General features: G+C 44.5%; 1 protein-coding gene across 4 annotated transcripts in view; it reads right to left on the reverse strand.

Annotated features, from left to right (window-relative positions):
• The window catches only part of SPEN (spen family transcriptional repressor), a 70,089-nt gene that overhangs the window by 29,306 nt on the left and 23,671 nt on the right, over positions 1–17,112 (reverse strand). Inside the window, exon 1 of one of the 4 annotated variants that reach the window (XM_040423368.1) lies at positions 14,348–14,483. The exons of the other annotated variants lie outside the window; for them this stretch is intronic. Within the exon in view, the coding sequence (XP_040279302.1) occupies positions 14,348–14,352 (5 nt within the window). The 5' untranslated portion in view covers positions 14,353–14,483. Of the gene's footprint in view, positions 1–14,347; positions 14,484–17,112 lie in introns of those variants that run through there. 4 annotated transcript variants of the gene reach the window in all.

Here is a 17,112-nt window from a genome sequence, read left to right on the forward strand (position 1 = left end):
CGAATTTCTGGCGGATCGGATGTGAAACCATTCATTTTATAGGGGTCGCAACAGATGCGGAAAGCATAAAGCTCAGCAAAAGAGATAGAACACGCCCTATTCTCCTCCGTTTTGTGGACATGGATAGGGCATTTATACAGAAGTTAAAAAATAAATGGTGGCATGCACTAGGCCGAGATCTGTGCTTTGCGAACTGCAAAACACTTATGGCCGTGTGCATGAGCCCTAATAGAGTGGTAGTTCCTATTGAGCCCTGCAGGTGGCAGTGCTTCACTGAAATATAAGGAATTTCCCATACACTACTGCATTAAATCACAATATTGTATGGGAGCAGCGATATACAGACTGCATTAGAGAAAACTTGCCTGAACTCCGCACGGGAAAGCCGCTTGGGCCATGGGAGCATTGCGCGGAGGTTGAGAAGGGGTTAATTCACCCTTTAGTGTCCAATGATTTATTTTAAAAATTGTCATTGATTGTTTTTCTTCTGAAGCGCTGTATCAGAGCACCATGCTTAATTCCTTTTTAGTCCCTGCAGCCCACACCATGAATCCTGGCACGTGCTGCACTCATACAGCACTCTAGATCATCGCGGAAGCCTGGCATTGACTGTATCTATGCCCCCACTGTAACGGCCCACATCTGGTACCCACTAAAGTGCCAGGAGCGGGTACCATAAGCAGCAGACACTTCCAGGAGAGAAGCAGAACCAGCAGGCAAACAGCCCCATGCCTACTCCTTGGTCTCCTGCTATTGTCTTTCCTTTCTTCTTCTGGTCTCTTCAGATCTCCCCGGAGATCTGTGCAGGGAAAAAGCTCGACACGCAGGTAATGGATGTAGTCACCACGGTGACAGAGGAGGGGACAGCCTGTATGTGGCCTCCGATATGAGGCTCGTCCCGTGATGTGGTGACTATAGCAACTCACATGGCCACCTATGTGCAGCCTGGGCTCAGTGATTTGTCGTTTTTCTTTAGTCTCCATCTTCCTGGCGGCCCTGCGTGCTGGGTAAGTCTCGCGCCTGCGCAGTGCTGTTTAACCAGCACACAGGGCCGGCAGGAGAAGTCAAACACTTGCCTATCAATCAAGGACGGCGGGGCGTGGAATGAGGTGGGAGAACAGAGCCTCCCCCCAAAGGCTAATTTGCATATTACAAAAGTAAGAATTGTGCAGTAAGGGGGGGGGCATCAATAAACATAAAAATAGCAGAGTTGGATTCTGCTGACATTAGCACATCGCTAATGTCAGACAGTTTAAGAGGGTTAATTCTGGTGATCTAGGCAGTTTGAGTGAAGGCCGGCCACGCCTCCTTATGACATCACACTGAGAACTCAGTCCTTGTGGATAGTATTCCCACTCCATAGCGTCCTCCCCCAGTGTCCATGAACTCCATAGCGTCCTCCCCCAGTGTCCATGAACTCCATAGCGTCCTCCCCCAGTGTCCATGAACTCCATAGCGTCCTCCCCCAGTGTCCATGAACTCCATAGCGTCCTCCCCCAGTGTCCATGAACTCCATAGCGTCCTCCCCCAGTGTCCATGAACTCCATAGCGTCCTCCCCCAGTGTCCATGAACTCCATAGCGTCCTCCCCCAGTGTCCATGAACTCCATAGCGTCCTCCCCCAGTGTCCATGAACTCCATAGCGTCCTCCCCCAGTGTCCATGAACTCCATAGCGTCCTCCCCCAGTGTCCATGAACTCCATAGCGTCCTCCCCCAGTGTCCATGAACTCCATAGCGTCCTCCCCCAGTGTCCATGAACTCCATAGGTTCCCCCCCAAGTGTCCATGAACTTTTTTTTTACACCAGAAAACTGGCATGATAAATTCTCTCCAAGGGATACAAATCAAGTTATCGTATCAGATCTCTGAAGGGTTTCACAGAGTCTGCACTGAAAAACTGTTGAGAATTTTTAATCAAGTCGAATTGGAAAATTAGAATATAAAAATGTTACCAAAGGCGTCCATAGCCTTTATTGTACAGTAATTGTCTTCATATAAATTACAAACCTCCAAAACCTAGTATAAACACAAACTGGTATTTCCCATACCTGGATACAAGCAGATCGTACAGACCAATGCTGTAGTTAGCGCTTGCATTTATTTTAACACCTCTACATTGCTCCCACTGTACCTCAGCCGATCAGAAAGATTTGCTGTGCTAATTAAAGGAAACATATAAATGACAAAGAAATTAAAACTGCTACTAAATTTAGAAATATAATACAGGTCAGGATATGCATCTAGTTTTAAATCTCGAATTTCTTTAAATCTGAAGCAAAGAGCTATTTTACAGGTTTCCGGCACATTGCTGAGGTAGTTAAGGTGTAGTTTCCATCATAAAATAAACCACGACAGTGCTGGATCTGTCGCACTAGTCACAACTTGTAATGGGGTCCAGCAGTTTCCACTTAGGTTTCTGTTTTCATGGAAAAATAGTACTGCGCGCTGCACTTTTCTTCCTGCCGTGTATGATGGAATATGCAACACAGACTTCCCAACTAGTGAGAGATGAAGGAGCAGGATATCTTCTTTTTCATGTGTGCTGGTATGGGAGACATCAGAGCAGCTATAACCATATATAATTAATTCTGGTCAAGCCATTTACTTTTGGTACCAGAGCATTTGCAGCTTGCAAACTTTGGAAACCTTTTAATCAGCAGGTCATTATTAAGCTCCATTCACACGTCCGTATAATGGGTCCGCATCCTTTCCGCAAATTCTCTATGGGGACGGAGAGCACACTATGTGCTCTCCGCATCCGCATTTCCGGAGCGCGCCCCAATCCTCCGGTCCGCGGCTCAGGAAAAAAGGAAAACATGTCCTCTTCTTGTCCACATTGCAGACAAGAATAGGCAGTTCTATGGCGGTGCCGGCCGGGTGTATTGCGGATCCGCAATGCACTATGGACGTCTTAATGGACCCTTAGGCTCAACAATTGGTGCAGATCAGACATTTACAGCATATCCGCAGGGATATAGAGGGATTGGAACAGTTTTCCGATATAAAACTACAAACCCTCTGCATAGATAAAGGGTTAATCCCATCATCACTTCCTGAGATGTCAGACCTATGTCACCCCAATCAATTATGAGAAACAAGACCACAATATAAAGGAGTATTCCGGTTATAACAAAGAGCGCCGCGGCACCATTCCTTTCTATGGAAGCGCTGGAGATAGCCAAGTACAGCGGTCGGCTATCTACAGCGCTCCAATAGAAATGAATGGAGCGGCGGTGCGCATTTCTGAAGAGCTGCTCCACCAGGACGGGGGGCTCCACAGGGTACAGGTACCAATCTGATAGCTATCCCCTATCCTGTGGATAGGGAATAACTTGTTATAACCAGAATACTGTTTTAAATTATTATTTCTGTCTACCTGCAGCCACCACTAGGGGGAGCTTAGGAACATCACAGGAAACATGTGGCTTTAAGTGCAGAGAGCAGTTTACACAGGAACGTGGCTCGCTGTCGGCATGAGCGTTACCCAATAGCTGCATACTTTCACTAAAGACTATTCACCATGTTTTACTACACATGCTAAAGTCTTCATTATGATTGGTGCTAATAGACAGATGTAGGGAAACATGTTTATTCTCAATTACCTTCTAATTTACACCAATTAATCCTGTTATGCTCTTTACCAAAATAGCACCAAAAATAACAAAAGGTCCCTTAGTTAATATGTGGGTTTGCAGATGGGAGTAAACTACATGTACACAGGTCTGAGCAGAAGAAAGGCGCGCGCCCCCCCCCCAGCACTAAAAAATAAAATTAGGTAACTTTGATGGACACAACTTTGTTTCTCATTAGGGATTGTTCACATCTGTGTCGGCGACTCCGCTGTAGATTCAGGGATCAGGTGTTGAGATTTGGCTACTTTCCCACTCGCGTTTGGTGGGGATCAGTCATGGATCTGCACAGACGGATCCACACAGATAATACAACCGCATGCATCCGTTTAGAACGGATCCGTTTGTATTATTTTTACCATTGCCAAAACGGATCCGTCTTGAACACCATTGAAAGTCAAGTCAATGGAGGACGGATCTGTTTTCTATTGCATCAGTTAAAACGGATCCGTCCCCATTGACTTACATTGTTTGTCAGGACAGATCCGTTTGGCTCCGCTTCGTCAGGCGGACAGCAAAACGCTGCAAGCAGCCTCCAGAGCCGAATGGACACTGATCGGAGGCCAGCTGATGCATTCTGAGCGGACCCTTTCCCCTTCAGAATGCATTAGGGCAAAACTGATCCGTTTTGGAACGCTTGCGAGAGCCCTGAAACGGATCTCACAAACGGAAACAAAAACGCCAGTGCGAAAGTAGCCTTCAACATGCCTGATCCTCTCTTTCCCTAAAATCTATCAGGGAAGAGTCGGGAACTCCCCCATACAAATCAGAATATAAGCCGATCACGCTAAAACAAGTGTAATGTGTATGGGGGTCTTTACACAAGTACCACCACTTTAGCTTGGGAAGGTCATATTGCTTGAAATAAGACATTTAAGATATAAACCAAGCTTAAAAGGGGTTGTCTCACTTCATTAAGTGGCATTTATCATGTAGAGAAAGGTAATACAAGGCACTTACTAATGTATTGTTATCGTCCATATTGCCTCCTTTGCTGGCTCGATTCATTTTCCATCATAATGTACACTGCTCGTTTCCATGGTTACAGACCACCCTGCAATCCATCACCAGTGGTCGTGCTTAAACAATATAGGAAAAAGCGTCAGGCTCTCTGGTGGCCGGGACCATGGGAGCGCACATAGGCTAGTGCTTTTTCCTATATTGTGCAAGCACGACCACCGATGCTGGATTGCAGAATATCCATGGAAACGAGCAGCGTATATTGTGATGGAAAAATTAATCCAGCCAGCAAAATAAGCAATATGGATAATAACAGTACATTAGTAAGTGGCTTGTATTAACTTTCTCTACATGATAAATGCCACATGCTGAAGTGAGAGAACCCCTTTAAAGGATGCTATTTATATAATAAGCGCATAGAAAGCAAATCATAAAACCCTAGGTGAAAACAGGAACCAGTCTGACTAGTTCTGCTGACAGAATTTGCTAGTGATTGTATAGATAAAACCAGAAAGCTGTAGAAAAACAGAGAATACGACAGTGCCAGCTGCCCCCAGGGATCGCTGCCTGATATCAGATTTTAGGCAGCGACCTTGCCGAGAACACGGGGGAACTGCAATACTGTCAGGCTGAGCTTCTCCGAATGAAAACCGCGCATGTTCACAGCAGAGGAAAAGCCATAAGTATTCTCAACCCACTATTCACATGAAATTAAAAAATACTCACCAATAAAGCAGCCGGGTAGAGCGCCCAGCAGCATCATTAATGGCCCTGTGCAGCCGACATTGCGCTCACATAGGTCGAGGTGGTAAAGGTTCTGCCTGACAGTCACCCCTCACATGCTTGCAGGAACACCCGTTCAGCTGATCACCAGCCTGTCTATACTCCCCACCAATCATCCAACAAATGAGTAAATGTAACCCGTAATCGAATCTTTTAGGGTACGGTGACGTGTTGCACGACTATTTTAGAACTGATAAAACACAGCCAAGTCGCATGTAAAGCGTGACTTCCGTTAAAGTCTATGGATGAGAAGTTGTCCGCAAAATGTGAATGGTGACATAAAATTCAGCATGTCTGGATGTTCTGTGCCACCAATTGTTTGCATCAGCTGTGTAAAGGCAACTTCAACGACTGCCGTCCAACTTGCTACACTGTCAATCACCGCTTATCATGGCCCGAAACTGGGCCGGGACCCAAGCCGGGTCATACAGATTGACAGTGCGGCCATGTGTCCTAAATGGGGAGAGACAAGAAAGCCACCACCAGACTGAACTGGCAACAGCTTACCTCACCAAGCGGCAGATATTCAAATGATGGAGTGGGGGGTGTTAGTCAGGAGACCCCTACACACAGCCCGAATTTCTCTAATAAGCTTGGCCAGCTTAGCATTTAGAAAAAGAGGCTCTTTGCAGGATGATGCTAGGGAGCACGACCGCCAACCCGAGCAAGATGGAACCTAAACTGACAATCTTAAGGTGGTGAATATTCATAAGAACTGACTGCTTTCTACAGTATCTCCAGTCCCTGTGGAGCACCGTGTGCAGACATCAGCCATTGCTAAAGGTTGTGTAGGGTTATCTAGTCGTTCTGGTCTTTCTGGTTGGGTGGATCATGAAATAAAACAATGCAAATGAGGGACAAAACACTCCTGAACATGGTCTTCGCCTCACAGAAAATGACAGATGTTGACACCTCCACATGAAAACCACTTCCAAAAAAAAAATATATATATATATATATATATATATATATATATATATAAAAAAATTATATACGCACACACACGACTATTTTAGAACTATTTATATTTATTTACTTTTTCTTGTAAAACTTTTTCTTTGCAACTGGGGACTGGGTGGAGGTCAGTACCCAGAGAACTATGGGTAAGAGGTTTTTTCCCAAGTGTGGGAACTTTTATAGCAACCATGTCCATTTATATGCAGACTAAAATCAAAGAGCTGAAAGCAGTATGGCCGACACTGTCATTAAAAGGGGTTGGCCAATGTATAGAGAAATTAGTAAAAGGCCCATAAACTAATATTTATACACATAACATTACCGATACTGACTACTGTACCTCCGCTCTAAAGATAAAGGCTCACAGCTGCCCCAGTATCTGCCATTGTGCAGGCAGCAGAATCCCTGTATCTGACATGAGACACATACGTCCAGTTGTCAAGGAACACTTGAAGGTGGAGGAAGCGGTCACAGGAAGTCACGTGACAGACGCCATCTTGCAACCTGCAGAGGATTCCAACTTGCCGTGTGACATGGCCAACACCGAGGCAATCAACTTCAACAAAGATTAGGGTTTATGGTCTTAAATTTATATATAGACTGGCAATCTCCTTTAAAGAACATGTAATAAGGCAGGAAGCAGTGTACGATGCAGTACTGCTCAGCAACTCATTCAGGGTCTCCATGAATAGCTAAAAGAAGGTGGGAGTTACCGGCAAAGAAAACGGGCAGAGCCTCGGGTGCAACGGCAATGCCATCGCTGCACCAAGTGGCTAATTTGCAGAAAATGAAATGGCCTATTTCTCTGTATTTGGGCTGTGTATCATCATGGGATCAAGAAGAAGTGCATGTCCCATGTCAGCTGCATTTATTTCAAGGTATGTGGTGACAGATTCTCTTTAATACCGCCCCTGCGGACAAATATCAGTGACTGACACACATAAAGGGCCCTTTACACAGGCAGAGAATAGCACAGATTATCGCTAACAAACGTTCACAGTAACGCTTAGCGATGATCGGGCAGTGTAAATGTACTGCCAGTTACCCGATGAACGAGCAGAACACTGGTTCATCAGGTAATTGGATCAAAGATTGTGCTGTGTAAACACGATCCGCTGCTGGGAAACGAGTTATGGGGAAGAGCGACGGCATTAGCGACCACTCTGCCCCATCTCTGGAGGAGATCGCTGCATGTAAATTCACCAGTCTCCTCCACCAGCGAGGAGCAGATTGTTGGGAAGGAACGCTTCCTTCCTGACAATCTGCTGTAATATCGTCCCCGTGTAAAGGGACCTTTACACAGAGAATCCTCAATTCAATCGAGTAATCGTTTCAGCCCTAGCCAACAGACTCCTGGAGTTCGTGACACATATGTGAACGTACCCTAAGGCTTTCCACTTCTGGAGATCGGCCCACTTTGTAAATAAACCCCCATTGATTGCTTTCTGTGGAACATTGTGTCCATGGATGGAAAACTCCTAGTGGCACCAAAGAGGTTAGAAAATCATCCAAGCTAATAAACCTTTTACTGTGCTCGATCACTTTTTGGAGGATTGACCAGATCTTGTTTATTTGCTGGATGAATGGAAGCGAGATAACGGCATAGTCTGCTAAATGAACGTTACATGAAATCTGCACATTTTGACATGAACACATTACTTTCATTCTTCTAGATATATTTGCGACAGTCTAGAAATGCCCTGGTGACGCATATCACATACCTACAAGTACACACACTAGCAGGATGATGATCTGTCACACTGACCTCATTCCTAATACCTTTTATATACGGTAACATGAAAATGCAGCCACCAACCAGTCGGCATTTCACAACTCATATTTTGATGATGTCACACGGGAACTAAGGGTTGCATGTTCCATGGCTTGTGGGAAAACTAGATTTGTGCTGGTGATTTAACATGTCTGTAATCTCAAGTGCAAATATAGCTAATTAAAAAAAAAAAGTGGGTGTGAGGAGAAATCTGATGACAATACCCAGTGACCTGAACGGTGGCATCAATTACTGTGCGTTAGGACTATAACCTCTGAATCATCAAGTTCACAAGTCACAGAAAAGTGGAAATTTCTTTCTCAATACGTCCTGGCGTGAAGCAGGTCCTTGGGGAAGGAGGTCACTAACAGAGGTAACGATTGGCTAAAACCAGTGAGATTGTATATGGAGGGAAAAAAAGCTTGCTATCTAAGGTGTGTGGCTGTAAAATTCCCGCAGGTTTTATTCCACTCTGTACAATAAGCAAGCCTTGAGCGGATCAGGCAATGGCTGACCGGACTGCTCCTACTTAATCACATTACTGTCTTCATTATCCGGGGTAAGGATGAACACCGTCAATGGGATATAGGTTACTGGTTGTAATCCTGAAGACGGACTAGACCCATGCAGAGAAATTAGTCACAGTAGATATACCAGATAATTAGACATGTCAATTAAATGTGATGGTTGGGGGGGGGGGTTCTCTTAATCAGATCTGAGAACTATCTGTTCTTGAAATGCGTTAAAAGCAACTCAAGAATTCAACATCCACTTGAATCTTCCTTTGTCTCTTCTGCACAGTGACCAAGATGGATCCTCTTTTAAGGCCGCTGATAACTGGCCTATGCAAACATGCCATTAATTAGCCACTAAACAAGAAAACATTTGTTTATTGTGGTGATCCGATTGTTAAAGGGGTTTTCTGAGGTTCTAATACTGATTTCTAGGGATGAGCGATTTGCATAAAACTTCGTTCTAATACTGTACAGAGCAGGAGCTCTGTACAGGATTCGAATGTATTGGCTCAGATGAGCCAAAGTTATTGCTTCGCGAGACTTCATAAATGAATTTGTACTGTAAAAAAAAAAAAAACATTTCCCGAACTCGGGAAATCGGAGCCAATACATTCTAATACTGTACGGAGCTCCTGCTATTCAGTTATGCTGAATCTTTCCCCACCAAACTATACATCAATCTGCTCGGCACCTTCTGTTCAATAGTATGTGGCCTGCAGATTGCACTGCATTTTGTGGTGAAATGTCCTCTTTGAAGAGAACCTGTCACCATAAAACAGATTTTACCAGTCTTGGGGGGGGGCCATGTCCTCTGTCGCTCTCGTAGCATAAACATAAAGGCTTTACTTTATAATAATCTACATTAAAATTCTGCAGCTTAAAAGGGGTTTAACGACTTATATCATAAAGCTACTAAATGTGATAAAATACCGTATACCTAGGGCTGGGGTCGATATGGCCTAAAATCTATATTGCGATAATTTGAAGCATGTGTGATATAACGATATATCGCGATATATTATTTTCTTCTGTATGTATACAAATTACATGGCCATCATCATCCATGCCCCCCATCCAGCGCCATCGGCCCCATGCCATCCATCCCCCCCCTCACCCCCCGGTAAATTCGGACCCCTGCTTATATACTTACCTTTCCTGCGGGGTGCGCGGCTGGCTGATGGAGCCTGCAGGAGATGGACCGTGTCTTCTTCCCAGCATGTACACGCAGCGTCAGCCAGCGCGCTGACGATGTGTGCACGCAAGGCCATGGCCAGTGCAGCGCGGTGCAGAGTCGGGAGGCCACAGAGCGGTGAGTAAGAAGCTTCTTCAATTCACTACCGCTCCATTTTCATCTATCGCGATATGACGATATAGACGAAATCTATATCGTTGCCCGAATTTATGGCGATAATATCGTATATCGTTTATATCGCCCACCCCTACGTATACTCACCACTTAAACACCTGGCTGCTCCAGTCTTCACAGCGAAACTGCATTAACAAGGCTGCAGTGGTGATGTAGCCGTATAAAGCACGTGACCACTGCAGGCAATCACTGGCCTTAGTGGTAAACACTAACTGGAGAGCGGCAGTGCTGGAAACAGTGGGGGATTTAGCATCAAATTTTTTGCATCGAGGATTCATCCTTGTCATGTGACCACGGAGTGGGAGTGAAGCGCTTTCTATTACTCACCGCTCTGTGGTCACCCGCCGGTCCGCACCACGCTGCACTGTATCCGGACGTAAGCGCGAACCATGAGCCAACGCTGTCTGACATCAGGACAGCGCTTTGAGAAGATGGAGGAGCTGTGGCGCGGCGCCCCTACAGGAAAGGTAAGGAGGGGCTAGGAGGGGGAGATGGTGGTACTGAAGGGGCAAGCTGGTGGCACTGAGGGAAGGGGGAGGGCAGCTGATGGCAGGGGCGGGGGGCCTGATGAGTTTTTATAAAGAAAAACCTTATTTTAATTAGTTTTTTGTTATTAGAGTACTCGATTAATCGTTAAAATACTCGATTACAAAAATAGTCGATAGCTGCAGCCCTATGACCTTTTATTATTTTAACACATGTAGGGGCTTTGGGGAGCTTTTGAAATAGGTTTCACAACACCTTTAAAATAGGTGCGAGGAGGGGCAGCAACAAAAAGGAAACCGCGGTTCTGTGCTAGAGGTACAAAGGACGGGCTGACTCACATGGATTTCTATGGAGGCAAGCTTATATACACATTTATGGTCCTCAAGTATATTAAAAAAAAAAAAAGTTGTCCAGTGAGAAAATTACTTAGAAGTAGCTAACAAAATGCATATAAAAATAAAAAGGGATACTTATCCATCCCGATCCCCCACCTTTCCTGTTCCAATGCTTACTGTGTGGCTGCTGATCTCTACTTTCTTGTCCGGTCTTGACACACAGGAAATGCCAGGATTTACCTGCTTAGCCAATCACTTGGCACAACAGTGAACCGCCTCTGCCAGTGATTGGCTGACCAGTGTCTCCAGTCATTTCCTGTGTGTCAAGACCAGACAAAGAAGCAAAGACCGACAGGGACCCAGTAAACACCATATCAGAAACAGCAGGGGATTGCGAGGGCGAGTATGAAGCCATAAAAAAAAGTGTGTGTGGTTTGTGCAGCCGTATATCAGCGTTTTTATAAAATCACACACAGCAAACACGTTACATTAATTACAAAATTAAATAACATTAATGCAATTCAAGTTTTTTGCGTTTTCACTGGCTAGAAGTAAACGCAACAAAAACGGCACTTCATGTTGGGTTTTTTGCCACATACAAAACACAGCACTAACGCGATATGTGGCAGCCCCCTGAGAGGAAAAGGCGATGAAGCTTGAATGACATGATGCTGCAGACCGCATCCGGATCTGATTAAAGCATTTTCTGCTGTATCAGTTTATAAAGGAATTGCTCTATTAGCAATTTCCACATGCTTAGTAAGTATACAGAGGACAAAAGTTCAGGCAGTCTCCCAGAAATCACCCACATTCAGGGGAACTAGGGCAAACAGGCTGAGAAGCAGCAGGAAGAATGGTAGGTGGTGACTGGTTTCTTCACAAACAAGGCCAGTCTGTCAGGTTTGCACATTTGCATTTCGCAGCTTGTGTGCTCATCACCGGTGATCGTTAATTGCTGAACTATAGAAAACAAACTGCACAAAAGGTAAACTGTTTGCTAGAAGATTGTGTAAGTAAAGCTGCATTTACACAGCCAGATTTTTGGACCAATTATCTGGAATGAGCATTCCTACAAATGGTGTTCCCAACAACCTGCCAGACGAAGAAGTTCAATGCGAGAAACTTGCTGCATGTGTCCGTGTGAGCTCCCATTCTGACCTCTGCTCCTCTGGCAGGATCCAACAGCATTATAATGACTTATAAGGCTGTGTGTCCCTGTGAGACAGTGTCATTTAATAGATCCTCCAGCCTTAGGCCTCTTTCACACGAGAGTGACTGATTAGGGCCAGATGCGTTCAGTGAAACTCGCACCATTTTGCAAGCAAAACAAGTCAGTTTTGTCTGTCATTGCGTTCAGTTATTCCGCGGGGGTGCAATGCGTTTTGATGCGTTTTTCACGCGTGCGATAAAAAAACTGAAGGTTTACAAACAACATCTCCTAGCAAAAACACATTGCCTCCGCACTTGCTTCCGGATGCAGTTTGTTTTTCACTGAAGCCCCATTCACTTCTATGGGGCCAGGGCTGTGTAAAAAATGCAGAATATAGAACGCGCTGCGCTTTTCAGGCAACACAGAACTGATGCGTATAAAAAAAATATTTAAAAAAAAGTGTTAATGTGCTTGTCTGTGTCTGGCCTAAAGGTGCTGCATATCACTTGATGAATGAGCAAAATAAGCGCTCCGCTGCCCAGGAGCAGTGATTTTTAAGGGCACAAGTGACAGCAGCCACCATTGCTCGCTCTCATACTGTGGAGGTGATCGCTGCATGTAAAGGCAGCACTTCACCTCCACTTCACGAGCAGCCGATTGTTGGGAAGGAACGCTTCTTTCCAACAATAAATAAATGCAGCTAACATCCTGAAGAATAAGTTGCATTAAATTAATTGTAAAAAGGTGGCAACTGATCATTTCAGACTACAAAGTTGACCAAAAAAGTAATGATAACCAAGAACAATTTAACCATGTACAATGATCAATGCTAATCGCCTATGGAAATAAAAATAATGGGTTCTGTAAGGCAGACACCTGGGGTTTAAACGTGGTGCCCACTCAGAAGCCCCTCTTTCACCACATTTAAAAAGGAAAAAAAAAAAAATGCACTGGTACCTGTGCATCCCAAAATGCTCAAAATATTAACACATTAATTTATTTATCCCATATGGTGAGAAACAGAGAAAAAAAAAATGTATGTATTAAAAGAAAAAAAAAGAAAAAAATAAAATAAATTATATATATATATCGTATTTTTAGCTTTATAAGACGCACCCCCCCCCCCCCCCCCCAAAAAAAGTGGGGGGGAAATGGCTGTGCGTCTTAAAAAGCGGATACTTCGCTAGCCGCTATGCTACACAGCGCGGCCAGCGAAGTATCAGTGTGGAGGGAAGAGGCGGGGACACTCATGGCGGGGCCCGGTGCAGTGACTCTACTCTAATACACCGGGCCCCACAGCTGTTAAGTACATTCAATCCGAATAGGTCCGCAATTACTGTACTTACTGTAGTACCTTATGTATAGCATTAATACGGCGCAGACCGGCAGCTCCCTCGGTCATGCACCGCCTGCCTCAGCTCCTTCCTTATGGGGGTGCCGCCTGTCTGTTCATTCATAAAGTGAGATAAGCTGGCAGGCGGCGCATGAGGAGCGAGCTGCGGCAGGCGGCGCATGACCGAGGGAGGTGCCGGTCTGCGCCGTCTTAATGCTATACATAAGGTACTACATTAAGTACAGTACAGTAATTGCGGACCCATTCGGATTGAATGTATTTAACAGTTGCGGGGCCCGGTGTATTAGAGTAGAATCACTGCACCGGGCCTCGCCATGAGTGTCTCCACCTCCTCCTCCACACTGATGCATCTGATGGGGGATCTGTAGATGACACTTATGGGGATCTGTGGATGACATAAGTGTCATCCACATTTCCCCCATCAGTGTAATCCACAGATCCCCCCCATAACAGTGCATCATCCACAGATCCCCCCCCATAACAGTGCATCATCCACAGATCCCCCCCATAACAGTGCATCATCCACAGATCCCCCCACAACAGGGCATCATCCACAGATCACCCCCCCCCCCATAACAGTGCGTCATCCACAGACCACCATTAGTTAAAAACTGACCAAAAGCACACCTTTTGGTTCAAAATATTTTCTTCTTATTTTCCTCGTCAAAAACCTAGTTGCTTCTTATCAGCTGCGTCTTATAAAGCAAAATACGGTATATGCGATTGCTGTGATTGTACAGATTTGGAAAATGAAGGTAACTTGTCAGTTTTACCACATAGGGAACGGAAAAAACACAAAACCCAAAAAGCTATTCTTTTTTTTCCAATTCTACCCAGTTTGGAATAATTTCCAGTTTCCCACTACATTGTATTCATGTATTCAATATAAACTGGTGACATTAGAAAGCACAATGTGTGATAATAAAAATAAAAAAAACTAATTTAATAAATTAAAAAGTTATGACTCTGCAAAAGCAGAAAATAGCTCTGTCCTTAAAGGGTTGGCTTTCCGTGATAAATGCTGTGACTATCATTTACTGACCCCATACACCGCAGCGCACCGGCAATACTTGCAACACTGGAAAGGAAGATCTGTCACTTCGGCAGCAAAACCACCGGTGACCGACGGCTCTGTAACTACTGGCGCTTTATCCTGATGTAATGTATTAATGCCGGGCACAAAACAAACTCTGCAAAATTGCTTCTCAAAAGATAATTCTGGGGCCAGTAGGAATTCCTAAAAAAACAGTCCCTGCTACAAGTCTAACAGTGGAGAGACATCCCAGTAGATGAGCTGCAGAGGTGCACATCTGCCCACAAAGCATAAAAAACGTGCTATGTAAATCCAGGAGGGTGCACTTTGTAAATGACTAAGCATAATCCCCTCCCTGGGCTTTTTGTAACATATCCGGGTTAATTGGAAAGCGGTTCACACTTTGCATTAATGAGAGCTTCGCCCTCCCCCCCTTCCCATGCTACACGCTGCCAGGATGAGGAAGTGCAATGTACTCGGCCTGGGAGGTGGCACTCAGCCAAATAAAACTGGATTATTCCAGACCAGACTGGCTGCAGACATCCAAACAAGGAGCCCCATCCTCCGCTCAGCGACCACCTCTCACACACTAGATACACAGAACACACCCTGGACCACAGTTGTGGTTCATTCCCACGCACAGAGGACACACTTGACAGAGCTGATAGCAGCAGCAGCGCCGCCTCCGGCTTCCTGCATTTTTATGGCTTGGGACAAAGAAGAGTAACTAAAAATAAGACGGCACACTCTATAATCTCATCATACTTGCTGAACTTCAAGAAACAAAGGAATTTACTGAATCATTTGGAGATCCTTCATTGCACCGGACGGTGAGGGCCCCTGCACACAAATTTGCACTGGCCAGTAAAAGGGCATGCATTTAGTTTTTTTGTTTTTGGACGCCTGTGTCTTTTGCCACATATTTTCGGTGATTTTCTACAAACCGTGTTTTTGCTCATTAGTATTTTTTTCTCCAACAAAAGGGGATAACAAAACAAAAAGAAAAAAAACGCTACAACATGCTGCAATTTTTAATTTTTTTTTTGAAAAGCAAGAAAGAAAAACAAAAAAGAAAAAACACCTAATGAATAAAAACACCAGTAGCAAAAAATAAAACTAAATAAATAGAGTGCTTCATATTTCCCGTACACCTTCAGCTAACATGTGGAGCTGGCATTTAAAAAAATATATATATAAATAAATAAATAAATAAAATAAAAAAGAGACCAGAAATAACCTGTGTAAACCCACCCAGGTTTATGTACATGAAATCCACACTATCTATAGTATTTTTTGTGCAATTTTTATGCATTTTTTTGGGGACAGATTTCATGCAGATGTCACCCTTAGGCCTCATGCACACAAACGTATTTTTTTCTTTCCGTGTCTGTTCCGTTTTTTTTGCGGACCGTATACAGAACCATTCATTTCAATGGGTCTGCAAAAAAAACTGAACTTACTCTGTGTGCATTCCATTTCTGTTTGTCCGTATTTCCGTTCCGCAAAAAAATAGAACATGTCCTATTATTGTCCGTATTACGGCTAAGGATACGACTGTTCTATTAGGTGCCAGCTTTTCCTTTCCGCAAAATAAGGAATGCACACGTATGTCATATGTACTTTTTGCGGACCGCAAAATACATACGGTCGTGTGCATGAGGGCTTAGGCCATTGTGTGCACTGGGGACCACAATTTTGCGGTCCCCAATGCATGGGGAACATCCGAGCGGGGGCCAGGATGGATCGAGACCCATTCAACTTGAATGGGTCCGTGGTCCGTCTGCACCATAAAAAAATAGATCAAGTGAATGGGTCCGCATTCGTGATGCAGGGAGCACAAGGCCGGTGCCTGCATATTTCGAACCTGCGGTTTGCGGTATGCAATACAGCCACAGTCGGGCAACTGATTTTCTGCAGATTTCAAAATTCACACCCAAGATAAAAAAAAGCAAAGTGTACAAATTCCCTTTGCTGGTACTGTATTAGGCTACATTCATGACTGTATGAATGAGTCTGCATCCGTTCCGCAATTTCATTCATTTCTATGGGGCTCTGTTGCTCCGTGCTGCTGCCCCGCAAAAAATAAATAAAAATAGAACATGTCCTATTCTTGTCTGCAATTGCGGACAAGAATAGGCATTTTCTATGATAGCCGCAGCATGTGCAGTCCGCAAATTGTGGAATGCACATGGGCCGGTATCCATGTTTTGCGGATCCGCAAAACACAACGTTCGTGTAAATGTAGCCTTATACTGTGGTTTTTCCGCCCAAAAACCACCTGCAGATGTTGTGCAAGGCTGGGTTCACACGGGCGTTGCAGGTGACGTGTGGGAACAGATATGGAAAATGCACGATTTTTTTCCGCGAGTGCAAAGCGTTTTAATGCGTTTTGCACGCGCGTGAGAAAAAATCTGCATGTTTGGTACCCCACACCCGAACTTCTTCATAAAAGTTCGGGTTTGGGTTAGGTGTTGTGTAGATTTTATTATTTTCCCTTATAACATGGTTATAGGGGAAAATAATAGCATTCTTAATACAGAATGCTAAGTAAATTAGGGCTGGAGGGGTTAAAAAAAAAAAAAAAAAATTAACTCACCTTAATCCACTTGATCGCGCATCCCGGTTTCTCTTCGGTCTTCTTTGATCTGTGAGGAAAAGGACCTGTGGTGACATCACTGCGCTCATCACATGATCCATCACCATGAGCACAGTGACGTCACCACAGGTCCTTTTCCTCAAAGAAGAAGAAAGAGGAGAAGCCGGGCTGCACGAAC

The sequence above is a fragment of the Bufo bufo genome, chromosome 1 (genome assembly GCF_905171765.1).
Source record: "Bufo bufo chromosome 1, aBufBuf1.1, whole genome shotgun sequence".
NCBI classification, from domain to species: Eukaryota; Metazoa; Chordata; class Amphibia; order Anura; family Bufonidae; genus Bufo; species Bufo bufo.